Source organism: Silurus aristotelis, assembly GCF_946808225.1.
Source record: "Silurus aristotelis genome assembly, chromosome: 25".
In the NCBI taxonomy this organism is placed as follows: domain Eukaryota; kingdom Metazoa; phylum Chordata; class Actinopteri; order Siluriformes; family Siluridae; genus Silurus; species Silurus aristotelis.
In genome coordinates this window covers 13,489,762-13,516,095 of record NC_139598.1, presented here as the reverse complement: position 1 = coordinate 13,516,095, position 26,334 = coordinate 13,489,762, and the positions used below count along the sequence as shown (strand labels likewise).

At 38.9% G+C, this 26,334-nt stretch overlaps 1 protein-coding gene across 1 annotated transcript in view; it reads right to left on the bottom strand.

Annotated features, from left to right (window-relative positions):
* Window positions 1-433: 433 nt before the first annotated feature.
* The window catches only part of mindy3 (MINDY lysine 48 deubiquitinase 3), a 55,176-nt gene continuing 29,275 nt past the window's right edge, over window positions 434-26,334 (bottom strand). Inside the window, exons 11-15 of the mRNA XM_083529355.1 lie at window positions 19,899-19,971; window positions 13,478-13,550; window positions 12,091-12,178; window positions 9,676-9,747; window positions 434-1,405 (exon numbers count right to left, since the gene is read on the bottom strand). Of these exons, the coding sequence (XP_083385481.1) occupies window positions 1,256-1,405; window positions 9,676-9,747; window positions 12,091-12,178; window positions 13,478-13,550; window positions 19,899-19,971 (456 nt within the window). The 3' untranslated portion in view covers window positions 434-1,255. The remainder of the gene's footprint in view (window positions 1,406-9,675; window positions 9,748-12,090; window positions 12,179-13,477; window positions 13,551-19,898; window positions 19,972-26,334) is intronic.

The following is a 26,334-nucleotide window of genomic DNA, read 5'->3' as shown; positions in this document are numbered from 1 at the left end:
AATTACAGTTTTTTTTGGGGGGTGGACGAGTCGCTTTGGTGCATGAGGGATCTGTTCCATATGTCACATATGTTGCCCATAGGGGAAAACACTTTAATGATCAGACTCAACCATATGGAAAAACTTGAGGCTTGAGCAGCTGATCTAATGATCTACAGGATCAGAAAGCCTAACAGGCACTTCCTGTGACACCAGAAGTCTGCAAAAAGAAACATATTTCTTTCACACATTCATCCTTATATTGCATCATGGACCAGAGAATATGCAGCAGAATCAGAGAAAATATATATATACTCAAAACACCTGTCTATTGATTTACATACCGCCCTTATACTTACTGCCACTAGGGGCAGTTCCTGAAATGTACATTCCGGAAATGTCAATGTTGGAATGATATTATTAGAAACAAAGCAGTCACAAGACAGAGACATAATCCAGGCAATAAGACATAAAAAGTTTATTTTGGTAAATCATTTGAGTCAGAATAAATAATGAACAGGTTTGTTCGTCTGTTCACCTAAGGGCCAGTGAACAATAAATAGATGGCACTGTTGCAGTGGCAAAAAAAACAAAAAAAGAAAAAAACCAATAAAAGAGCTAATTCACATCCAAGATCAAATACCAATACTGTCTCACCGTCCTCCTTCTCGGTTTTTTTTTTATCCTCCTCTTCCTCCTGTTGTGGGTCGTAGTGCATTCCTTTGCAAACCGGTCTTAACTGAGCCCGGCTTTATTTTCTCCACGTTACATAAACACTGCGGAATGTAGCCTGAATCACCGGGAGGCTCGTGTCAAATTAAACCTTGGACACAATTGCCACCATCGAATCTACATTTGTCCAGAAATCTAGCCAAGGATCTATAGGACTTATTTGATTGGCTTATTCTTACTTCTTTCGACTTATTTATAATGCTGTCTTTTAGCTTTGTAAACAAATTAACAAAAAAATTCCATAGAAAATCTGCAAACAGAAAAATATTAACACCTTTGAGAAAAAAACCAAAACCAAAAATTTTAATCATTTCATTCAATAGGATGGTTTTCTAATAGTAACCAAAACCCTGTGCATCATCATTTTTTATTTAAACATACAGGCTGAGCGAAATGAAAGATGAGAACGAGCGAGCCGATGCGAATCAGGCAGCATCGTTGATCGTAGGGATTTAGTTCGGGGCGCTGTGCCAGTCTCCTGAAATTCAGGGATGTGGAGAGCGTGCAGGGGTCCTGAAGTGAAAGATGTGATAAGGTGAAGGGGTTAATTGAGGGATGGAGATCTCTCGGTGGTCCACAGGAGCTCGATGTACGACCACTTGGTCTGGAGGCAGCGCTTGATCGGCGTGTCGTCTGTACGCACCATGGGATCCTCGAAGCCGAGAACTAATGCGGTTCCCTCGACATAACTCACCTGTATGCAGAGAGTCAGACAAGATTAAGCTTTTCACTTTAGAAAGCCGTCCCAGGAGGCTCACATACAACAATCTGTACTTTTTAATTATTAGTTTCTGTAGTAGTAGTAATAATAATTTATTTTATGTATTTTAATTAAAAGTTTTCAAAGCACTTCACAAGCATAAAAAAATGTAAATAAAAACACCATACATACATCAGAAAAAACTAATCACCTGAAAGATATTCTGAGAAACTAAGATTTAAAACACTAAATGATTCAGCCGGTATGATCTTAATGGGCAGAGAATTCCAAAGTTTTGGGGCACGAAAAAGAAAAGACCCGGTCCGAACGGAACAACTCGAAGACCGAAATCAGACAAGCGGGGAAGATCACGCCTTAGAGTGACCTTGTAAGTCAGCATTAGGATTTTAAAGTCAATCTGAAACCTGAGAGAAAGCCAAACTGGATAGATGTGCTCACTCGACCTGGACATTATCAGGATTTTAGCAGCTGAATTTTGAACAGCCTGCAATTTGTTTAAGGTAGATTGAGAAACCCCTGCATGCAAAGTATTACAGCAATCGATGCATGAAACAGACCTAAAAAAAAAAAAAAAAAAAAAAAAAAAAAAAAGGCAATCTTTCATAAGTTAACATGGGGCGCAGTCTTACTGTGCAAGTATTGTGCAAATGCAGAAACATTGTGATAAACCTGCCACGTAATACAAAGTCTGACAGTAGACGGATAAAATAAAAACATGCGGTTAACTATCTAAGAAAACACATTGACTGTTATGGAAGGAGTTTCCAGTGTCAACATCACAGCTAGAAATAATAACAGGCAGTAACAGTGTTTTTTTTTTTTTTAACAGTCAGTAAGTTTTGTCCTAAACGGGAAAATCTTTAGGCAAAGGAGTTTGTGCTTTTCAAGTTACATGGCAATTTTTCTGTGTCTTTAAGACAAAAAGGAATGAACATGTTTTGATGATGAGGATGATAAGGGGGAATTTCCAGGAGATCAGTTGCGTTGTGCAAATTTGATGTCTCCAGTGTCCAAAAAAATGAAATTAATAAATAATAAAAAAAAATAAATACCCCAACACCACTAAATAAATAAATATGGGGAAAAAAGTGAATCTTTTCGGACAATATAATTACAACTTCACCATCAAGCCGGTGAAGCCATGGTGCAAGGAAATGTAGAAAAAAGTTAAAGAAAATGATTGCTTTGATAATACAGAACCCTCGTGTGGTCACGCCAGTAAAGTTGACTGAAATATGCGGAGTTGAGGGCCAGTGAGAAGTCCTTAGACAGTCAAACATATCCGTATGTACTGTAAACGCTCATGTTGGACAGAAAACAAAGTGATGACCAGAAGATTGCTGTAAGCAGGAAGAGGAAGGCCATGGTCGGAAGACAGTGTTTAAATTTTAGGTCAGTGTTCGAGCGTCAGTCTGCCTCTCATTACAGACGTGGCCTCCTGCAATGACATCATGAGACCTGAGGTGCTCGATGGCTTCCATATGGAGGGCCTCTCATTGCCAGTGTGGAACCCAACCTACACTATGCCATGGTGACCATGTGTGCAACGCTGCCTCTGTGTGTGTATGTGATTAAGTGGCCCTTCATAACTGAAAACCATTACTAAGGTGTGAGTGAGAGTTGAGATTGCATTAAAAACATATGAGGATATTTTGTGCGCATTAGTGAGAGCGCGTGCTTAACATGCCTTACGTACAACATCACAAGAGCCATATGCATGTGTAACAGCACTGTGTCATGGCAACCGTGTGTAGATGGCTCAGTGTCACGGTCAAGGCCATATCGGAACGGTCCGGATGCCGACATGGCTGAGATGAGAGGTTCGACGACCCGAGAAGACGTAAATCCGAGGTCTGCTCGCGGTCTCCAATTGTGCGATTTAACTCCTTCCAAAACGAGCATGCGACTCGTCTGAATCGTTCTCGACTGGGAACAATTTGAGTTCGTTTGCATGTTGACCTGCGTAATTTCTCGGTACAGCGAACACGCTCTCTTAAGAATATAATTATGAACATACTGAGACGGAAAAAAAAACCATGCTGCGTTTGGTGCTTTGTAGGTAAAACAAGGACACATTGCGTCGGTCAATTGAAACTCCACTCACAGAACATTCTTTTTTTTCTTCTGTGTGGTCTGGGCTGAACACTGAGGAATAATACATGTACTCAAAGACACTACGTAATTAAGTAAATATGAAAGTCAGTCAGTAGCTATGGGCATAAATATATTGAAAGGTCAGTCAGTCAGTAACCGTGCTAAGCAGTCTGTATGTCAGCCAGTCAATATGTACAGTATATGCATTAGTATATTCAAAGGTCAGTCAGAAAGAAAGTTTGTGAAACAGTCAGTAAGTATGTCAGTAAATTGGTATGTCAGATAGTGTGGTTTTATACTAGTGATTTGAAAGTTAGTGAAACAACTGAAAGTTAGTTAAACAAAAAACAAATTGCTTAAATTGACAATAGATACCATTTTAAGGAAAAACAAATGTCATATGGAATTTGATGGCTGCAAAAGTATAAAAAAAGTTGGGACAGGGCCATGTTTACCACTGTGTAGAATCACATCTGTCGGTATACATCTGGGAACTGAGGAGACTAGTTGCTTAATTGTTGGTAGAGGAATGCTCTCCCATGTGTCTGATACAGGATTCTAGCTGCTCGTCAGTTCTGGGTGTTCTTTGTTGTGTTTTTCGTTTTATGAAGTGACAAATGTTTTCAAAAGGTAAAAGTTCTCGAGTGAAGGCAGGCCAGTTCAGCACCCGGACTCTTCTACTATAGAGTCATGCTATCGTAATAGATGCAGTATGCAGTTAGCATTGTTTTGCTCAAATATGCAAAGATTTCTGGAGGTGTTAATGAGCTTAAGAGTTCCGGGCATCCAATATTGATTTTACCTATTTGAAAACACAGTCTTAGACAGATTATATAATTAACTTATTTTGTTCCTTTAAATGGTACATTTTGTAATTTTTTAGAAACATTTGACATTTCTCTATGTTCTATTGTGATAAAAATAGGGGTTTATGATATTTGCAAATAATTGCATGATCTGTTTTATTTAAATTTTAGTGTCCCAACTTGTTTCAGTCATCCAGTAAAAACAAATAAAATAAATTATTTGCTATTCAGTAAAATGTAGTGCTAAATTCAACATAATTTTTTTTTTAATGTACATATAAATTGATGTCAAATCAACTTCTGGGAGTTTTCGTTTCTCAAAACTGATACACGAATTTTAGTAACAACAAATTAATATTCTATATATTCTGTATGCCTCCGATAACCTATTCTTGACCCATCCTTCCAATGGAAAAAGTCAGCTGCTTTTTCCATCGACACAGAGTGTCTTTATTTGCCTTACCTTGACATGGAAAACTACAAGGGGGGGATAGATACTCTCTCTTGGACAGAATGTGTAAACACCTGCTATGAAGATTAAAGAATGTAAGAATCGGGCTGCAGCAGAATGGAAAAACCGGGAGGTGTAAGAATTACTTCATAAAAATTCTCTACTTTATTTGGGATAGTGTGTGAAGTGCTCTAGATTATTCTTACAAGCCATAACAAATTAAAGCTCACGCTTCCTGAAAGATAAGGCTGGCTTGTTTTCTTACACTCGGGTCCAAAGATTTAGTCAGCATTGACCTCGGTGTTACTAATTTATAAGGAACCTTAGACACTTGTTATACTTGGTTGTTGCTGGCCACAGTCCCTTTAGTGCAGCCAACTATTTATGATTCAGAGATATTAGAATAAGCGTCAAGACTCCAAACGAGAATTTCCCGTGCCTGTCTGAGCCGGCCATAGTGCACAAACAGGGCAACAATGAATTTGTATTTGTAGTAACACGATTAGTCTGGTAATAGATGGTACTGTATGATACTAAAGAGTGGCAGCTTGGTGATACCAAGACTTGACCCCCCCCCAAAACGTCTGAATAGGAGGTCGAGGGGTGCAGTAGTGTAGGGGATCGAGGGGTGGCTCAGTAGTTAAGGTTTTGGGTTACTGACTGGAAGGTCATGGTTTCAAGCCCTAGTACTGCCAAGCTGCCACTCTCGGGGAAATAATTACATTCGTAATAATAAAACTAACTATTATTAAAGCATATAGGCTGCCTAGTGAAAGAGAGACAGTTGTTTGTTTGAATTCTGGTGCCACCTTCTGTGCATGATATAACTAAAAACATGCTAGTTCTGGTGACAGTGTTATCAACATGTTTAAAACAGTGGTGAAACACACAGCGGGGTTCTGTGTGCCAAGAATCAACAATTGCGTTGCTACAATTTACAGATGTGAACACATTCATTGGTAGTCCAAGTGTCACTTTTATTGTGATGTTTCAAATTAATTGGGTCCTTAAACAATTGCTAACCCAAAGAATGTTAATGGAAGTTTTTGGCAAGGCACATCAGCGGTATGTTTATAGATGCAGAAATGAAGCGATCAAAAATAAAGAACGCAATACTGACTTTGAAACATGGAAGAGGCTTGAGTGTGTTTTGGGGCTGCTTTGCTGTATCTGGCATCGGGAGCGCTAGATTTGTGCTGGGAATAATGAAATCCCGAGCCTACCGAAACCTGAGGAGTGCTGAGGTCCTCTGACAGTATAATGACCCAGAACTTATAGCTCAAAGCACCCAGGAATGGCCAAGAATAAAACACTGAACTATTCCGAAGCTTCTATTAGCCATGACCTGAATCCTATCAAACATCTATGGAAAGAGTTTGATTAATTTTTTTTCAAATCTGTATAGCACTTTTAAAAATGGGCATTTTCTCAAAGCATCTTTAAAAAGATTTATAAAGTTGTATAAAAAAAAGTTTAGTGCCTATAAGTGTTTTCGTTATAATTATAATTGTATTCCTAATAAGTGAGCCAGTGGCGATTGTGGCATGCAAAAACTCCCCTGAGATGGTATGAGGAAGTAAGCGGGAGAGAAACCAGACTCAAAAAGGAACCTATCCTCATCTGAGCGACACCGAATTGTAATGTCTATTCATTACAGCGCCATCATTGTTGAGGTGCACAGTGATGGGCGATTACATGCAAAACTGTTCATGCAACAGTTCATTTGGTCCTGAGCTATTGTAGCAGACTGTTGATATTAATTACAGTCCAAATCCATCCTCAAAGTTCTTGAGTTGAATCATGCAGTCTGGAGAAGGCAACCTTCAAAACAGAGACACAGCTGGAGCAGCTTGCTCATGAAGGCCAAACTAGCTGTTGACAGGTGCAGAAGTCTTATGGAATACATTTACATACTTTTTATCTCTTTAAAAAAAAAAAATAAATAAATAAAAAATTTAGATTACAATTGAGCGAATGAGAAGGGTTATTTTAATATTAGCAGATGCCAAACACACCTGATTCATGGCTAGACCATGGACACTTCATCCTAAATGACTTCTCCAGAAAAGCGATCCGTGTTCTGGAGGTTCGTTTTTAGCATGGTCCCCTTGGAAACCGGTAACACAGCAACTGCCTTTTTACGAGGAGACCGACTTCACGTTCGAATCTCCGCTGATTAAAAAGATAAAGCGCTGTTCCTAATGCACTTGCCACAGGACTCTCTGTACGCTGCACAAATCTCCTGTCCCTGTGTACATATGTACACATATTTCATTTCACACGATTGACGATACTTTGTCTGGAATAAGAACGGGCAGCCTTCAATCTCTCGTACTTCCTCTGGAAGTCAGAGGTCGCTTGCTCATGCATACACACACAGATAAATTGATATACGAGGCAGGCAGTGTGTGTGTGTCTTACTCTTGGGATAGTGTGTTAATGCCATCAGGCTCTTTATAGGTAAGTGTGTGGAAAATGGGAAATGGCCCTCACTGCAAGGTCGGGGAAAACCACTTTGCTACTGGTCACAGTAAGCGATGAGGATCCCAGCTTAAGAATATCAAAACTATGAGCAGTGACTGGCAAGTGGCAACAACTCCCACGTCTGTCACTGGCTGAGCTGATTTGAGCTGATATACAAGTTACAGGCCAAAGTGATTTTGAAACGGTTTTGAAGTTGTCTAGTGCACCCACTCTTAATTAAAGGCTTCACAAATATAAAAAAGTTCTACAAGCCGGGGTGAGGGAGTAGCATGACTTACTAATTAGGAAGTTACTCATTTAACTATGGCCTTGTCATCATTTAACTGAATTAGTTGTTTAATTCTTAATGGTTGAGTCATCATGCAGCAAGTGCTTATTCAGGGTTTCTGCAGGTTTCACCAAGTCAAATTTAAGACTTTATTAGACCTTATTAAAAATTTAATTGATGACCAATCTCACAAAAAAATAAGATCTGCTTAAAAGTATTTATTTGTAGATTTTACACCTTTTTTTTTTTAAGACTTTTTAGGACTTCATGGAAACCCTGTTGTTAAAACGAGCACATCTTGTGTATTGCATTCACACAAATGTCATGTGAGTAAGAAGATCAACTTAGTGGGCACTAACACATGCATGCTTCATTTCACTTTCTTCGTCACTTTTGTTCCTGAAGTAGGACGCATTCATAAGCCCAACACTAAAGGTTTTAAATGCCATTACGTACTAAAGAGTAACTTAATGCAAGTGAAAAGAGCTAAATAATGGACTCTGTGATGGCCCCGATGGTTTAATTCTACATCGGTTGAATTATTTCAATATTGGCACAGAGAAGTACCAAAAAACTTGTACTCTGTCTGGAAATGGGTTTTAAAGCATCTCTGCTCAGTATAGTGCAAATGGCTGGGATGACATTGGACATTGTTCCAAAGCAGCTTTATTGAGATAAATACATCGACCAAGCATAACTTTATGGCCACTGATCAGGCGTAACATTATGACCAAAACAGTCCCGACCTGTTGAGCATTAACAGCTTAAACATCTTCTGCAATTTGAGTTACAGATGTCCCTGGTGCCAGTTCACCAATGTTTCTTCCTTAGACCACTTTAATAGATACTGACCTCTGCAGACCAGGAACAGCCCACAAGAGCTGCGGTTTTAGAGATGCTCCGACTCAGACGTCTAGCCATCACTATTTGTAAAAAAACCCGCTCAAATCCTTACGTTTACCTATTTTTCCTGCTTCTAACACGTCAACTTTGAGGACAAAATGTTCATTTGCTGACTAATATATCCCACTCACTAAAAGGTGCCATGATGAAGTGATATTCAGTGTTCTTCACTGGTCATAAGGTTTTAATGTCTGGTGCCTGGTCGGTATAGGTTATAAAATTTTAATTTATATGCAAGTGCCTATAGGTTAAGTGCCTAATAAGTCTAAGTCTATCCCTAATGAGCAAGCCAGTGGCGATAGTGGCAAGGGAAAAACTTTTAGAGAAACCTTGAGAGGAACCAAACTCGAAAGGGAACCCAGCCTCATCTGGGTGGCACCTAATAGTGCCAAAAAGGCTTCATACCGCATATTCAGCAAGGATTCGATATTTTCAGATGATCAGCAGTATAACAAAAAATCTTTAGGATGCAACATCTGTATCTTGCGACTTGTGTATTGTCAGGTAATACCCACTTAGTGCACACTGCACTTTGCGGCATACAGTGTGAATGCACTTCTAATCATATCTCTTCCTATAGTTTATCTATTTAAAGTCGAAATGTATTTTTCCATCAACTAACTTTGATGCCATGTTTTATGACTTTCTGATCCTGTTCTTTTGTAAAAGTTTTGGATCTGTGCCTATGCCTCGAATATAAATAAAGCTATGCGTTTGTTAACACTGTCTGCCTGTTCTCGGACCAGTGGCTACGTACGTATGTTGAAGATGATGTTTGGACTGTCCTTAATAAAAACCACGATTGCGTCCTTCTACGTTACACGGTTGTAGGAATGACTGATGGATCAAACGGATGTTCGTCTCGTACCATCAGTGCAGTCGTCTGCTAGAAAGAGTAAATTGGGACATAAACCAGGAAAACACTCCTCCGACGTTAACGCGGCACAACCCTCCTCGAGTGCTTAAACATCGTATGCTAATTAATGTGTCGTCAAGAAGGGGCTTCAAAGGCAGTCGACCATTGAAGTCAGAAACAATTGACCGACCCTTAGGAGACCAGTGGAGAAGTAAGCGGGCTGCTGAAACGGGTTAGAAGTTAAACACAAACATTGTTTTAATAATAATCACATTTAGACGAGTTTCAAAGACGTGCGGGGGGTCAGCTGAGATCAAGGAGTACGTGTGTGTGTATAATGTGCATGGGCATGATATGGGTGAGGTTGTGCGTGCGTGTTACCTTCTCATTGTGGTTGGACTGCTTCAGGCCGTTGTAGTGGTACACAGGAAATGAGTCTGGAATCCCTGAGTCCTGCAATGGCAAGAGGATACTTAAGTGTGTGTGTGTGTGTGTGTTCAAATGCAAGACCACCTTCAAGATAACCACATGCAGTCGTTCTTTATCCCAGTCTCTCCACACATGAACAGATCTGATTGATCGAATCTACCATAATTCAAATCAGGTGGATTGAAGTGGGTAAAACAAGTAGATGTAATGAACTGTGTGGGTGAAAGCCATAAAATAAAAGCATCATTCAGACTGACTGACTCGACCTCCCTCGAAAATGTTGTTGCACAGAACTTTAATTAATGCTTTTTTTCCCCCCATTCCGGAGAAAATGGCAAAAGATCTCTGTCCAGCACAAACTAATCAAAGTGAATGAAATTATGCCACTCAGGCAACATGAAAAGTATTTTTCTGGACCGAAAGCGCAAGGGCCAGATCAAACAAGCATAAGTCCTGCGTTTTTTTTGGCTCTAGCGAGTCCCGGAGCCTAGTTCAATGCATCGCTGAGACCCCAAAACGCAGCCAAATAACTCAGTCTAGCCGTGTAGCGCTGACACAACTACAGCAGCGTGTGCGTGTTTCTGAAACGAGCTTCGATTGTATGATGAAACAGCAAATGGAGGCATTTTGCCAGTATGTATCCCCAAACCCCTGATCTATTTAACACGCAGCAAGAGAAGCTGTACAGTAACAGTAAATCTAAGCGTCGCTTTCTATTTCCCCGTCTTTACCCGAATATTCGGCACATGGGCTAAACTGCGACGTCCGTTAGTAAAGAGAAGTCGTAGCTGCCAATACATAAACATAAAAATCCTAGCAGGGAGAGGAAAGCCAGAGTTATACCACAAAAACGTTAGCGCAAGTCGGCAGGCGGGACGGCTCTGTTCTCACAGCATAAACGATAAAACACGCATGGCTTACACCGATTAGATTTTGAAACCAAACAGCTACTTGAATAAATGTACTTTATATTGTTTACACTAGATTTTATATATAGGAGTTTATTACTTGAACCAATAATAAAAAGATGGAGAGTAAGTCAGAAAAAGTTGTGATTTAAAAAAAAACAAACAAACAAACAAAAAAAACTTGCATACATGTAGCTCGATTGCTTGTTTATACAGAATTGGATTGTTTTTAGACGGATCAGGCAAAACATTATGACATTATGACTGGTGAAGGGAATAACACTATCTCATTATCATGGCACCTGTTAGTGGGTGGGATATATTTATTAGGCAGCAAGTAAATATTTTGGAAAAGTTGATGTGTTAAAAGCAGGAAAAACGGGAAAGCGTAAGGATTTGAGGAAGTTTGACAAGGACCAAATTGTGATGTCTAGACGACTGGGTCAGAGCATCTCCAAAACTGCAGCTTTTGTGGTATGTTCCCGGTCTACAATGGTCAGTACTTATCAAAAGTGGTCCAAGGAAGGAACAGTGGTGAACCGGCGACAGGGTCGTGAGTGGCCGAGGCACGTGGGGAGCGAAGGTTGAGCAGTGTGGTCCAAACCAACAGATGAGCTCCTGTAGCTCCTGAAAAAGTTAATGCTGTTAATGCTCGACGTGCTTCAACTGTTTTGGCAGCAAACGAGGGACCGACACAATATTAGGCAGATGGTCATAATATAATGTCTGATCGGTATAAGGCCCACATGGTGGATAACTGCAATTACAATAACTAAAAATATACAAGCTGCAAAATATACTATAAGGACAAAAGTTTGTGGACACCTCACCATAAGATCTGTATGCCTTTTTTGTTCTAACAACATCCTTGCTTCTGGGAAGATGTTTCACTAGATTTTAGAGTGTTCTTGTGGTAAATTGTGTTCATTTAGCCACAAGGGTGTTAGTAGAGTCAGGTACTGATGTGGGGTGAGGAGGCCTGGGGTGCAATCAACATTCCAATTAATCCCAAAGGTGTTCACAATTGGGTTGAGGTCGGAGCTTTATAGCAGAAGATCTTCCACTCCAACCCATGCAAAGCATATCTTCATGAAACATTGTTATAATGGAGCACGTGCATGGTTTTAAGTGAAGGAAATATTGTTGAAAATGTATTGCATCCAAACACATCCTATACAATTGCGTGCCTCTAGCTTTGTGGAAAAAGTTTGGAGAAGAACCACATATAGCTGAATTGTCTATATGGTGTAACAATAAAAAAAAACAAAAAAACATGTTTAAGCCACAGCACCTTTAAAAGGGTGCAAACAAATCAATGTTTCAATTGTGCATAAATCCCATGCACAAACAGAGGCTGTCTGGAAGTATTAGGATTTTGACTCTTCCAATCTGTAAGCTTAGACGTTTCACCAACTAACAAGAACAACGTGTTGGCGCAATGCCGAATACACTGCGTTACCTGATCGGGGAAGAACTCGAGCAGGAATGGACCCAACAAAACGATTCCTAGTCCTTCTGGATCCAGCTTAGTTTTCATCAGATTGACACTGTTTTTTAAAAAAACATGAGAGAGGATTTATACTCTATACACACAGTTACATACTGTATATCTGGTGTGTTCATGTAAAAAAAAACAAAAAATGTTTGTATAAGAGGAAAAAAAAATATGTAAAATGTTGCAATACTGCGCTGTAATGCCAAATTATGACGGCCAGTAATAGAAGTTTAGAAGTTATATATAGCCATGAGTAATGTCTGGGACCTCTTTCTTTGAACACAAGTATGCTGATTTCTGAAACGAGCGGACTGTTGCTTTTTAAGGAAGCATGATCTGCAAAGGTTGCGCAACCACACTCAGGCACAAGCAGCTAGAAAACATACAGATGAGATGATTTGTGTTTGTTTCTCAATTCTGATTGGTTGGAAAGTGTTGATTGGTTTCCTATTACAGAAGCTCAGGTAGTAGTTCCGATCGCAAAGTACATCCAATGTGATCGTTCTAATATGTTTATTGTTTGTGTACTAAATAACTCATTAACTGTGTATTGCAGGGCAGAAAATATCCGTACTATAGGCCAATAAATGGATAAACTCTTACTTTATTTTCATTTACAGAGTTATGATGGATTGTTTTTTTCCGAAGCTGAAAGCAAGATTACAGATTGATATCCATATAAATGGTATTGGAGTTGCTCTGATTTGATGCCGTTCTTTAAAGGGATCCCTGATGAACCAATTTTGCCAAGCGTCTAATTCATGTGCACTATATTTATGCTGTGAATACATGTGATGACTGTTACATATTAAACATTAGTGCCTCATGAATGACACAAACTGCAGTTATATAGAACATAACAGGGTGTGCAATTTCATGATGAGATCTTTTGGTTAAAAACTGCGCCGTGGAATCTTGCCGACTAAAGCGAGCGCCAGAAATGAGCTGTTTATGAGGTGAGAGTTTCAAAGGCCCGCCACCATTCTGTTCTGGAGTGTGTGTTTACAGGGAAAGCCAGCTCTGAAGATCTGAGTCTGGATGAATGTGCTGACCCCTCTGGACCTTCTGTATCACTTTAACAGAGCTGAGATGAAAGAGGGGGATTATTTTCCTCTGTTTCTCTTTCTTTCCTTTGCTTTGCTTCTCATCCTGTAGACCGTCCAGAGGAAACGTGAACCAAAAGCAAAAAGACACCGTGGCGTCCCGAGGAGGACTGCAGGTGCGTCTTCTTATACACATACACAACTATATATACTGTATAGACACGCTCATTATGGATACCAAAACACACAGAAAACATCCGACTACTGTTATCAGTGAAAACATTACATTTAACTATGCACAAACTTACTACTCCGGCTCCGAGACCAGATCCAAAGCCTTCATAACGTCCTCAAGCAGTGTGTCAGGAATGAACCCGTTATCTAAAGAAAAGAAAAAGAAAAAAACATAGGAAACATATGGTTAGTCCTACTGCTAGGGGTTATTATTTTATAAAAAAAATTTAAAAATAAACGAGAGAATGAGGTATGAAGAAACTTTACCCTAAATCTTTCTCTAAATCCATGTAACATGAGAAGACGCCTAAAACCAGTGAACCGTAAGACAAGATTTATGCTTGTCTTAGCAGTTTTTCCTTATCATCATCATAAAGCTATCGCTAATATATTTCAATTAATGGGAGGAATGATACTGAGGATATGTTTGACTCAGTTATACACAAAAATGAAATAAAATAATTAAGCTCATGGTAGAACATTGAATTGTTTTTATTTTGTGTTGTTATTTAAATCATTTCCAAGGATCAACTTTCCCAGGACAGACATATCAAATATTTATACGCAAGTAAACACTCCAAGGTTCTTCCCAGTCCTACGGTTTGGTAGTGGTGCTAGTAGTGAAGTACATTAAATTAAACAAGTGGGAGAAAAACAAACAAGATTTCTGTTATAGCACACAAAATTGTGGTTTTGAGCTCTGAATCACATGCAGGAGATAATTGGCATCTATTTTCTCTGCAAGATGTGAATGCTCACATGGTGTGATCCTGAAACGATCTTTTGATCGTGAAAGACCTCGTAAGAAAGCCGCCGCCTCAGCCAACGTGTGTAGCGTGGAAGGTGGTGGGATCCGGAACAAGTTGAGCTATTGGTTTTTGGTCAGGTGTCGACAAACGTTTGTTTATATAGTGCATGTGGGGTGTGTTTGATGTACGACAGTAGAACGTGTCTAAATTCTGCCACTGAATATTTCAAAGTTTGCCAATGCGATTTGAAAACTATACATATAATAGAAAAAAAGTTAATTATTTAATGGTAATTCCTCTGTAAGAAGGAGTTACACCTCGTCCACAACATTACCTTCTTTCTCTGTACTTCTCAAGCAGGCGCACAAACAAGTGTTGTAAAAGACTATCAGACTCTTGATCACAAAAAAAATAATAATAATAATTGTTCTGTACTGAAAGAGAAGCATTGTTTTTGTTGAAATGCTCAAAATGTTTTATAAGTATTTGCACTCTGGTGACAGAATTGCCATTTTCTTTAACACCATCTTCAGCAGAATAAATAGTCATTCTCTCCCAGTAAACCTCTGTTCTAACACTTTTGCTTTGAAAATCTGGCTTGTAGATTTTAATCATTTTTCAGTATAAACTTTGCCTTAGTGCACAACAAAGAGATCTTTAATCCTGGGTAAAAAGACAATTGATTACCCTAACAAACTAATCACCTGCTCATGTAAAGTAAATGCAGACAGTTCTTCATTCACAGTTCCAATGAAGCTCCTTGAGTTCTTCAACTTTGGTGAGATGTTTCTTCACTTAGAGCTTGAAATAAATATACATTATATGGACAAAAGGTTTGTTGACACCTTGCCCATAAGATTGGTATTCACTTTCTGAACATGCCATGTGACATTTCCTCCCCGTTTGCTGATAATCTCCATTCTTCTGGGAAGATGTTCCACTAGATTTTAAAGTGTGCTGCCACAAGGGTTTTGGTAAAGTCAGGTACTGACGTAGGTGAGGCGAGGAGGCCTGGGGTGCAGTCAGCGTTCCGATTCAGCTCAAAAGCTAGATTTGAGTTCAGAGCTCTACAGCAGGCCATTCAAGATCTTCAACCTATTTCTTCATGGAGCTCAGATTGTGCACAGGGGCATTGTCATGCTGGAACAGGTTTGAGTCTCCTAAATCACGTGAAGGGAAAATTTTATTCAACCTTATTTAAAGACATCCTGTACAGTCGTGTACTTCCGACTTGGTGGTAACAGTTTGGGGAAGAACCAAATATGGTTGGAAAAGTCAAGTGTCCCAATACTTTTGTCTATATTGTGTACATACTCCTAGAGTTTATATTGCAGAGAAATGAGTGTAAGAGATACAATGCAAGTAGATGCTTGGAATTTTGTTGTTCTTTGTTAAATATTCTTGTGTTACTATGAAACATTAGGGAACTTTTTATACTGATAACAGAGGTGCTATTAGTTGTTGCTTAAGCTGAAAAACTTCTACTTTTTCCATGGAAACTTATTCGGTTTGATAAAACTGTAGATATTTTTTTTTCTTTATTCAAGAAAGATTCTGACCTGCGTTGAGAAGCCCAACTACACGATTTTCCTGAGATACTAGATTATTGCTATAAGATTTCTGTTTATACGTCCAAATGATGGATCTCACTCGGGGATCCAGATTGATGGATTGCCACAAGACTCAAGAATTGTCGTTGTTTGCCTGGGAATTCCTGCTTTCAGGTAAAAATCCTTTTAAAAGGTGGACATAACCTAAAGACCACTGTAACACAACCTACACTGAACAACCAATGATATTACATTCTAGTTTTACACCAGACCCCTGCATTAAAGCAGGTTCAAAACATTGCAGCTTATCTTTCTCTATCGATCTCTAGATTACATTTTGAGCTTCTGAATTTACCCCACACAGAAATAGAGGGGGAGATGGTTCTGTTCTGAAAGAAAAAAAATATTGTTTGTTACAATGCCAAACATGCCATTAGTCAGAGATTTGTCGAAATGGTTCTTTTATCCTGCAAGGCAACAGAGCAACAATCTATGTCATTCCAAAGGGAGAAGAAAAAAAAAAAAAAAGAGAAAGAGAGAAAGAGCACATGTCTTTCTATTGCAATTTCCACAATGAATTTACACTATAATGGAAAACTCAAAAACCTCTTCATAAATATTAACAGTTCTGTACCCACTGCTCTTTTACTGTTCTGCTGTGGTTAATCCCCAAAACTAAAAAGTCAACCAAATGCTAATGCAGATAAAACTACTTTCTTACAGTGCCTGTCAAAAAACGTGACTTACAAAGATCACATTAAAACAAGTGAGCAGATGAGGGTTAAGAGCCTTTGCTTAAGGGCCCCAAGTGGCAGTTTAGTAGACTGGGATTTGAACTCATGGCCTTCTTAATCAGAGGCGGCGCTACTACTTCCCATTGCATGACATTTCATGGCCTTGCGTTAAGGCTGAATTATGAAATGGTAGGCGTGTTGGACCAGTATTCCTGTCACCCAGAAAAAGTCTCCAACTTGCAAAACAGGAGTCCACCTGCATGTTAGAGCCAAAAATGTCAAAATTAGACTCAACTGTCCATAGAACCTTTAATTCTTTTATACAAGGAACATGTACCAAAGAAAATAAGAACTACAGGAGAGTGATTACAGTACGATGTTCAGTCATCACGAGCTTGTTGTGTGGCTCCATAAAAAAATAAAAATAAATAAAATGTAAAAGAAACGAGTGATTTTACATCACATTGAGTTTTGAAACATACAGAACGTCCTCTGTGGCACATTTTCTGCTTGCATGTGTGTGAGCTTTGCTTGAGGCCTACAATCGCTATTGTACTCGGATGAAACCGAAACAGACGCTACATGCTGTTCTGATAAAAGACGTACGACATCGAAAGGGCATCCAGTCATTTGGGGGGTAAAAAACATTATTCAACTTCAACTGGCGTTCCGTTTTTGTGACTATTCAGAGTGCGCTTGGATTTGGAAAGTTTCATTAGGCTGCCTTAACATTTTGTCGTTTTAACGTCCTTACAGCCTCATAACCGTAAGTCACATGACTGTCCCGGGTGATGCTAGTTCAAAAATCCAGATGCATTTTTCTTTGCAGGCTAAAAGACCCCTCTTACCCCCCATTCTGTCCTCTGATATACTGTATTTCTCCCTCTATTCAACTCCTCATCCCGATCTCTCAGGAAGCTTTGGTACCGAGGCTTCCATACTGTGCGCAGTAAATAAAGACAACCGGCAGAAAATACTTCGACTTGCACAAATGGCAAAAACAGATTGCTAAAACCACACAAACACACGTTACGAGCAAACAGCGATAGGATCGTAATCTACACCGAATTACATGCATCGGTTGAGAGGATCATTTTCGGAACGTGTTAATTAGATACATGGCTTTTTTTTGACTACAGGAACACATACACATGATACACAAATGCTAAGTTCACTTGCTAGACCACCAGGGAAGTGGAAGTTCTCATGCGTTTCCCCGTCCTATGTTTTGGTTGTTTGGAAAGCTACTGAATAAGACAGTGGGGGTTAAAACTCTAAATCTGCCTGGGGTAAAAATCACTATATTAGTAAGCTCTTAACATGAGTAAATTACAGTCTAAAAGGAGAATAGAATATTATTAGTTACAAAAAATTAAAAATACAGAATCTATTTAACTGTAACAATTCGTTATACTAAAAAATCTTGGGATTTTTTTTTATATAAATATACACAGTGGCATCTATTAGATTCATATACTTTCTAGTCCCCACTAAGGCAGGTAGAGTAAATAAATAAATAAATAAATGCAGGCAGATTCTAGATGACACGTTATAGACGACACTAGGAAAGTATGCAGGTCATCAACTAGTTTAGTAAATTATTATTATTTTTGTTATTATTACAGTACAGACCAAAAGTTTGCACACACCTTGTGTGTCAAATTTTGGTCTGTACTGTATATATATTATATATATACACAGTACAGACCAAAAGTATATTATATATACAGTACAGACCAAAAGTTTGGACACACCTTCTCATTCAAAGAGTTTTCTTTATTTTCATGACTATGAAAATTGAAGAGTCACACTGAAGGCATCAAAACTATGAATTAACACATGTGGAATTATATATGGAATTATATACATAACAAAAAAGTGAACTGAAAATATGTCATATTGAAGGTTCTTCAAAGTAGCCATCAAGAGAGTGCCAAGAGTGTGCAAAGCAGTAATCTAAGCAAAAGGTGGCTACTTTGAAGAACCTACAATATGACATTTTTCAGTTGTTTCACACTTTTTTGTTATATAATTCCACGTGTTAATTCATAGTTTTGATGCCTTCAGTGTGACTCAGATAGTCATGAAAATAAAGAAAACTCTTTGAATGAGAGGGTGTGTCCAAACTTTTGGTCTGTACTGTATATAACTTTGAACATATTTGCAGAGCTCAATGCTGGGTGCAACATTTCAAGATTAGGATTATTGCATTAAAAGCCAATCCCCGAAACAGTTCTAAACTGTTTAAAGGAGACAGGCAGAAAAAAGGGGTAGCATTTAGAATATTTGAAGAAATCGTACCGGATATCATCATCAAAAGGAAAAATAATAAATTTTTAAAAGTGGAGAAAAAAAATACATAAATAAAAGTGTTTACATATACACTGATAAGGCGTAACATTATAACATTATGACTGATTATCTCTTAATTATGGCACCTGTTAGCGGTGGGATATGTTAAGCAGCACGCAAACATTTTATCCTCAAAGTTGACGTGTTAGAAGCAGAAAAAATGGGCAAGCGTAAGGATTTGAGCGAGTTTGACAAGGACCAAATGATTATGTCATGTGATGTCTAGACGACTGTTTCAGAGCATCTCCAAAACTGCAGCTCTTGTGGGATGTTCCCGATCTGCAGTGGTCAGTATCTATTAAAAGTGGTCCAAGAAGGAACAGTGGTGAATTAATGCACGTAGGGAGTGAAGGCTGACCCGTGTCCATCAGACAAGCTCCTGTAGTTCAAAGTGTTGTAGGAGTTAATGCTGTTTATATAATATAATATATAATATTACTGTGATGTTGCATCAAGTCTGCAGCACGTTTGTACTTCTGCTCTGTGTGCTGTCCTGTATATAGGTCTGTTCGTTCGAGTTGGTTATGTGTGATTCAGTGTTACTTTATAGAAGATCTATATGCAGAAGAATCTATAATGAAGAATCTGGATTGTATTACGGCAGAAAATTAGAATGGTGCAGAGAATACGTTTATTAATATTATTTATTTAACATTTTCATTCAGAATTCATGCTATGAATAGTGCTGCGTGTAAACAGTCAGTATGAGTTGATCCTGGTTGGGAGAATCAGTGGCTGTCCGGTCTTGATATAAATCATTGTGGAAATAAGGAGAAAACCCCTTTTAAAGACCGTTTAAAATCACAAAATACGACAGGCTGCCTTTTGTCTACTGGGTGTCTATTCTGCCTGGAACAAGAAAATAAACAGAGCGAATGTTGCTTTTTCTCAGTCACTCTGACAGACAGTGAGGCAAATAAACATTTGAAAGAGAAGTGCCCCCCCACACCTTAGACACTTCAAGTCCATACCAATATCTTTAACCCTCGTTCTCTGTCTTTCTTCATATTCTCGTTAACTGATCTCCAGCGTTTTAAACTGTTTTTAACTGTAAATCTTCTGAACAGTTAAGCTGTTCTAACGTGCGGTCTTCCTTTGGGATTGTTTTACCTTCTGGATCGAAGGTCTGAAAGACTCTTCTGGCCTGTTCTGACGGGGACTCGGGGGCCACCAGAGACATCTCCTGAAAACAGAGAGAAAAAAAAAATGAGCAGCAATTTTGCAAAGTCGATTAAATAAACACCACGTAAGCAATTTTTTCCATTGAAACAGTTTAGATTCGTTTTAATGACGATATATATATATATATATATATATTAAAAGCCACATATAATCATAATCAGTGGGTGCTGAAGAAATCGGCACTGTAAATAAATAAAAATGTTCGAATGTCTAATTGTGGATTAAGAACTAACCGACTCCAGACAGTGAACAGCTGTGGTGTTCTGAAAAGCAGAACGGACGCCGTCTTTTCGCCGATTTGGAACGGAGCCCTTTCAACATCTTAACCGCGTCAACGCTCCGGCTTCGCACAACGAGCAGTGACAAATCACTCAGATTCAGACAATCTGGGGGTCAGAATCTTGAAGCGGGGGGCACGGCACATTTACTGTGTACACAAGTTTGAACAGCACAAGGACGAGGACGGCTCCGATTTCATTTGTCCAGAACTTTTCTTCACTGGTGATGACAGGCAGAGATAACACGACAACGAATGTTATTAAAAGGATTCTTCATCCTCGCAGAACATTACGTGGAACTTGAAGCATAGCAAAGGTTCCTCTGAAAAACGTGATCAACAAGTCAGAAATACTGTGACTGAATTTTATATATCTATATCTATATATCTATCTATATATCTATATCTACAGTGAGGAAAATAAGTATTTGAACACCCTGCTATTTTGCAAGTTCTCCCACTTAGAAATCATGGAGGGGTCTGAAATTGTCATCATAGATGCATGTCCAATTTGAGAGACATAATCTAAAAAATAAAAAAATCCAGGAATCACAATATATGATTTTTAAACTTTTTATTTGTATGATACAGCTGCAAATAAGTATTTGAACACCTGTCTATCAGCTAGAATTCTGACCCTCAAAGACCTGTTAGTCTGCCTTTAAAATGTCCACCTCCACTACATTTATTATCCTAAATTAGATGCACCTGTTTGAGGTCGTTAGCTGCATAAAGACACCTGTCCACCCCATACAATCAGTAAGAATCCAACTACTAACATGGCCAAGACCAAAGAGCTGTCCAAAGACACTAGAGACAAAATTGTACACCTCCACAAGGCTGGAAAGGGCTACGGGGAAATTGCCAAGCAGGCACGTCTTAAGTTTGCCAATGACCATTTGGATGATCCAGAGGAGTCATGGGAGAAAGTCATGTGGTCAGATGAGACCAAAATAGAACTTTTGGGTCATAAATCTACTAAACGTGTTTGGAGGAAGAAGAATGATGAGTACCATCCCAAGAACACCATCCCTACAGTGAAGCATGGGGGTGGTAGCATTATGCTTTGGGGGTGTTTTTCTGCACATGGGACAGGGCGACTGCACTGTATTAAGGAAAGGATTACAGGGGCCATGTATTGCGAAATTTTGGGGAACAACCTCCTTTCCTCAGTTAGAGCATTGAAGATGGGTCGAGGCTGGGTCTTCCAACATGACAATGACCTGAAGCACACAGCCAGGATAACCAAGGAGTGGCTCTGTAAGAAGCATATCAAGGTTCTGGCGTGGCCTAGCCAGTCTCCAGACCTAAACCCAATAGAGAATCTTTGGAGGGAGCTTAAAGTCCGTGTTTCTCAGTGACAGGCCAGAAACCTGACTGATCTAGAGAAGATCTGTGTGGAGGAGTGGGCCAAAATCCCTCCTGCAGTGTGTGCAAACCTGGTGAAAAACTACAGGAAACGTTTGACCTCTGTAATTTCAAACAAAGGCTACTGTACCAAATATTAACATTGACTTTCTCAGGTGTTCAAATACTTATTTGCAGCTGTATCATACATATAGTTACAAAATCATACATTGTGATTTCTGGATTTTTTTTTTAGATTACGTCTCTCACAGTGGACATGCACCTACGATGACAATTTCAGACCCCTCCATGATTTCTAAGTGGGAGAACTTGCAAAATAGTAGGGTGTTCAAATACTTATTTTCCTCATTGTATATATATATATATATATATATATATATATATATATATATATATATATATATATATATATATATATAAAAATAAAATAAATATAAAGGGTCGTAAAAATCCAAAACTGTTCAAAAATAAGAGAAGGCAATTATTTCCATATTTCATGTTTAAGAATAGTGCAATATTGCTAGCTATGGTTAACTGTGCAAACTAAGATGGGGGTTAAGGAGATTTTATACCTAAAACAGTACATTTTTGATATAATGCTTTTACGAATCAATTAAAAAAATGGCCTACATTTTTCAGAATCATATGTTAATTGATCTGTCTCATGTTAGCAAATTTTGTGAGCTAGCTAGTTGTGCACAGTGAGATGTAGCAAAATAAATAAATAAAAGTCAAAAGATTTATTATTACATGGAGGATGATGCCAAAAACCACCAAACTCAGTGTCATGCTCCATTTTCACAACTCAGGATCAGAATTCTTTATTGCTTCCACAGGAAAATTGTTCGGTTGCAATTACTCACAGTACGGAACTACACGGAAATAAGGCGAACTTTTATTTTTTCTGTGATGGAAATGGGTTCCCATACTTTTCTAATCAGACCAGAGAAAGTCTATAAAATGGAAAAAACCTATACAAGTGTATAAGGAAAAATCTTCCATTTTAATGGATAATGTCTATAGTCTTGTAGAAATCTCCTGGTCTGATGAGATGCCTTGGACTGAATAAAGGTCATAAATGCATTTGACTGGACTAAAGAAGCTGAACTGGCTAATGTTTAAAAAACAAACAATCTGTTTTCTTTACTTTTTCCACCCAAATACTCAGTTTGGTCAGAGAAACACTTTGACCAGCCTTGGCTTTGACAGCATGCACGTGTTTTGCTACAAGTGTATAAATTTAAAGACAGCTAGGCCACTGTTTGATTGAATTCAGTCATCAGCAGCTTATCTAAAACAAACCGAATGATAAAAAGAGACAAGATGTTTTTCCTCCAAACAAAATCCCACCCAAGAAATTAAGTATCAAAACATACACACGCTAATCCAAACACTCTTCTCTATCCTTCCATCAGATCCTTTGATCCAATTGTTTAGGAAGCATGTTAGTGTTCATGTGTATGTAGTATGGACACGTTAATGAGATGAGTCCTCGAATTGCAAATCTGGCCTGCGTTAGACATCTCGACAGCTCTTCACTTAATCCACACATCTGAGAAGATTAAACACCAAGTTCTGGTGAAAAGCCATGAGTTTCTGCAGCTGGGGTGTGAGCTGGGCTTGTAAAGAAGCGGTTATTAAAAATAATAATAAAAAATAAGTCATGTAATGTTGTAGGGTGAGGAGGCCTGGGATGCAGTCAGAAATAAAACGCGAAGGAAAATTTATAGTTAAAAAAAAAAAAAACATAGTATGTATTTATGCTTTTATTAAGACTAATGGTGTTTGTAGCTATCCTGAGAGGATTCATAATTCCTGTGCTTTCTTTCTATTTGCTGCTTTTAATTGAGCTTCATAACTTACAATGGAACTAAATTCTATTCTCAGTGAGATGCTTCCTAAAAGCTTTTTATTACAAAACTACAGCAACATGGCTGACAGGCACTGACCCTAAAAAACTCTTACACTCTTGTAGCCCATGTCAAATGTGTTGCTTATGGGGAAATGCTTTTCTGCTTACCACGGTTGTAAAGACTGGTATTTGAGTTGCCCCCCAACAACCAATGGCCGAAAACACAGAGCTCCTCATCATGGTTTTTCACCTTCTGATGCTTGACGCCAAGGTTAACTGAAGCCCTTGACCTGTTAATGCAGGATTCTACGCACCGTGCTACTGCCACGTGATTGGTTAAACAGGTGTACATGTGTTCCTAATAAAGCAGTTCGAGAGTGTGTGAGACCGCTTGTGCATGACGGTATCGTTCACGTGCAGATCCACGGGCGCAGACGTAAAAACCAGGTCAAACGGCTCGACGTGCGACGAGCGGACGGACTGCGCGTACTGAAATGGCCAACCACGAAGCACACACACTGAAAAACAAACAAACATTTCCTGTGTACTCGCACAGTATGGGTTCCATACAACATTCGCAAAACAGACACAAATGTTTAAAAAATAAAATACACATCTGACAGTCGGGAGATCAGAGGGACAAGGGGACACGAAGAGGGTGCAGAAGAGAAGATTGATGTAGAGCAAAAGCGAAAGAGCAAAACAGACCAGCTGGAGGATGTTCTCTAACTAAAAACAAACACACACACACACACACACACACACACACACACACAAAACTACACTCACTTGGAAAAATGAAATAAATGAACGCCCGAGGCCAGCTGGAAAAATGAACTCTTGGCCTGCGTGTAATGAAAAGATTTGTTATTTTTAACTTCCATCGAAATCAAGCAGAGCGCGAACAGCGGACGGTTACCAGCCATCTCGTTAAATCCTTTTCGATAGTCTGAGATCGCATTCTGGGAAACGAGTCTACCGTGTCAAGATACTTTTGCTTAATAAGAGGGAAAATAAAAACGAGCAGGAATTGAATCGCGACACATTGAAGCTATAAAACCTTTAAAAAAATATAGATAAAAATGACAAAACAATGACATAAGCGTGGCGTTTGTGCAATTAAATTTTTTTTTTTACAACTCCGAACACTTGCATCCCTGCTGTCTGTTCGGGGAAGAAGCGATCCTTAAAGTTTTATTGCTGTTTATGTTGCTGCCGCCAAGCAAACACGAGTCTGTAATCCAAACTGCAGAGTCAGCATTAATAAGAGACAACCTAAGAGACAGACATGCACTTACAAACACACACACACACACACACACACACACACCTGAATTACAGAGTTATAACAACCCCAGGCATCGGGAAGGATGTCGGACGAGGGTAGTAAACAGAACTGCTAAAAGGCGTATTTACTTGTAAACAGCATGCAAATGTACCATAATTTTTACCATGCAGGTTTTGTCATTTAAAATATTCCAACACTGAGATATGATAAGAAAAGGTATGGAAAGAAAAGGACTTTATGACAATTTCGGCTCACAAATAGCAGTTTTCCTACGTCGATCGTTTACATTTTATTGTTGCCGGTACTAATAATGTTTATTGATACTTATTGGTACCGTTATCGATACTACTCTCTATAATTTCTTGCACAGAGACGTGAAAAAATTTTGAAAATGTCAAGATATAGTATTACTGCTGAACTTTAATACTGCAGGTTAAAAATGGCACAAAGCAAACAGAAAAAGGCACAAAGCACTTTTTTTTTTAAATAAAAAGGCCCTTCAAAAAAGAGAGAAAGAGAGAGAGAAAGAGAGAGAGAGAGAGAGAGAGAGAGAGAGAGAGAGAGATTTCCTTAGCATATCACAACACATTTCAACAGCATGAGCATAGGAGAACAACAGAATTGAATTGGGAACTCTGGCGTCTCCCTCATTTAGCCGTTTAGACACTGCCGACTCGTCCTCCACATCGCTATGGGTGTCTGATGTTGAATGTCAGTTATTCATGTTTAGATTTCACATTTTTAAACTGATGTGGTGTCTCAAAACGACTCCTAGTCCTCACTAAAGACTTATTTTATAACAAATGTTACCTTTGTTGAGGCTGAGGCAGGGGAGTCGGGAGACTACGGAGACAGTAAACACTGCGTATTGCAGTGGGCGTGTTTTGTTTGGAAATGTTTTGTTACTAGTGTTGCCTCCTCTGTTCACTGTTTAAAAAATTGAGATTAGTTTTGTGGCATGCCAACAGATGGCAGCACAAGGCTGTATGCACAGTCACAGGGAGCACCGACCCTCATAAGTCAGTGTGCCAAGACATAGTTCTGTGTATATCGGGAGCTGTGAAACTGGTGCTATTTGGACCACACGTGTTACAGTGTCTGCTTTTCTGACCACATGCGCACTCGGTCACTGAGCTCCCCTTACATGCGAGTTTCTCGCAAGAAACATGATCACACTTTGCACCCACCCTACTCGCCAGATTCGACTCGTGTGCAAATATCAGAAGGTGCTTGACATGCTTCGAAATAGTAGACTTCCAGGACATATTCTAGAAGTGGCAGGAACGCTGGGAGCGCTGTATTGCTGTGCAAATGTAGATATAAAGTACTTTTATGAAAAACAGATCTGGTCTTGAAATTTTTTTTTTTTTTCCCATTTCAGCATTGCTGCCTTGGTGGACTGTCTGCACACAAACAAACACCGAACATGAACCTCGTGCAAACATCGGCCACGTGATAACATCATTCAGGGATGGAAATTAAAAGCAACAGCCTCTAATTCACCATTAACACCGACGTATATGAAGTTAAAACTATGCAAGTATTGATAACAGTATTGTTTCTCCTGAAGCGTATCAGT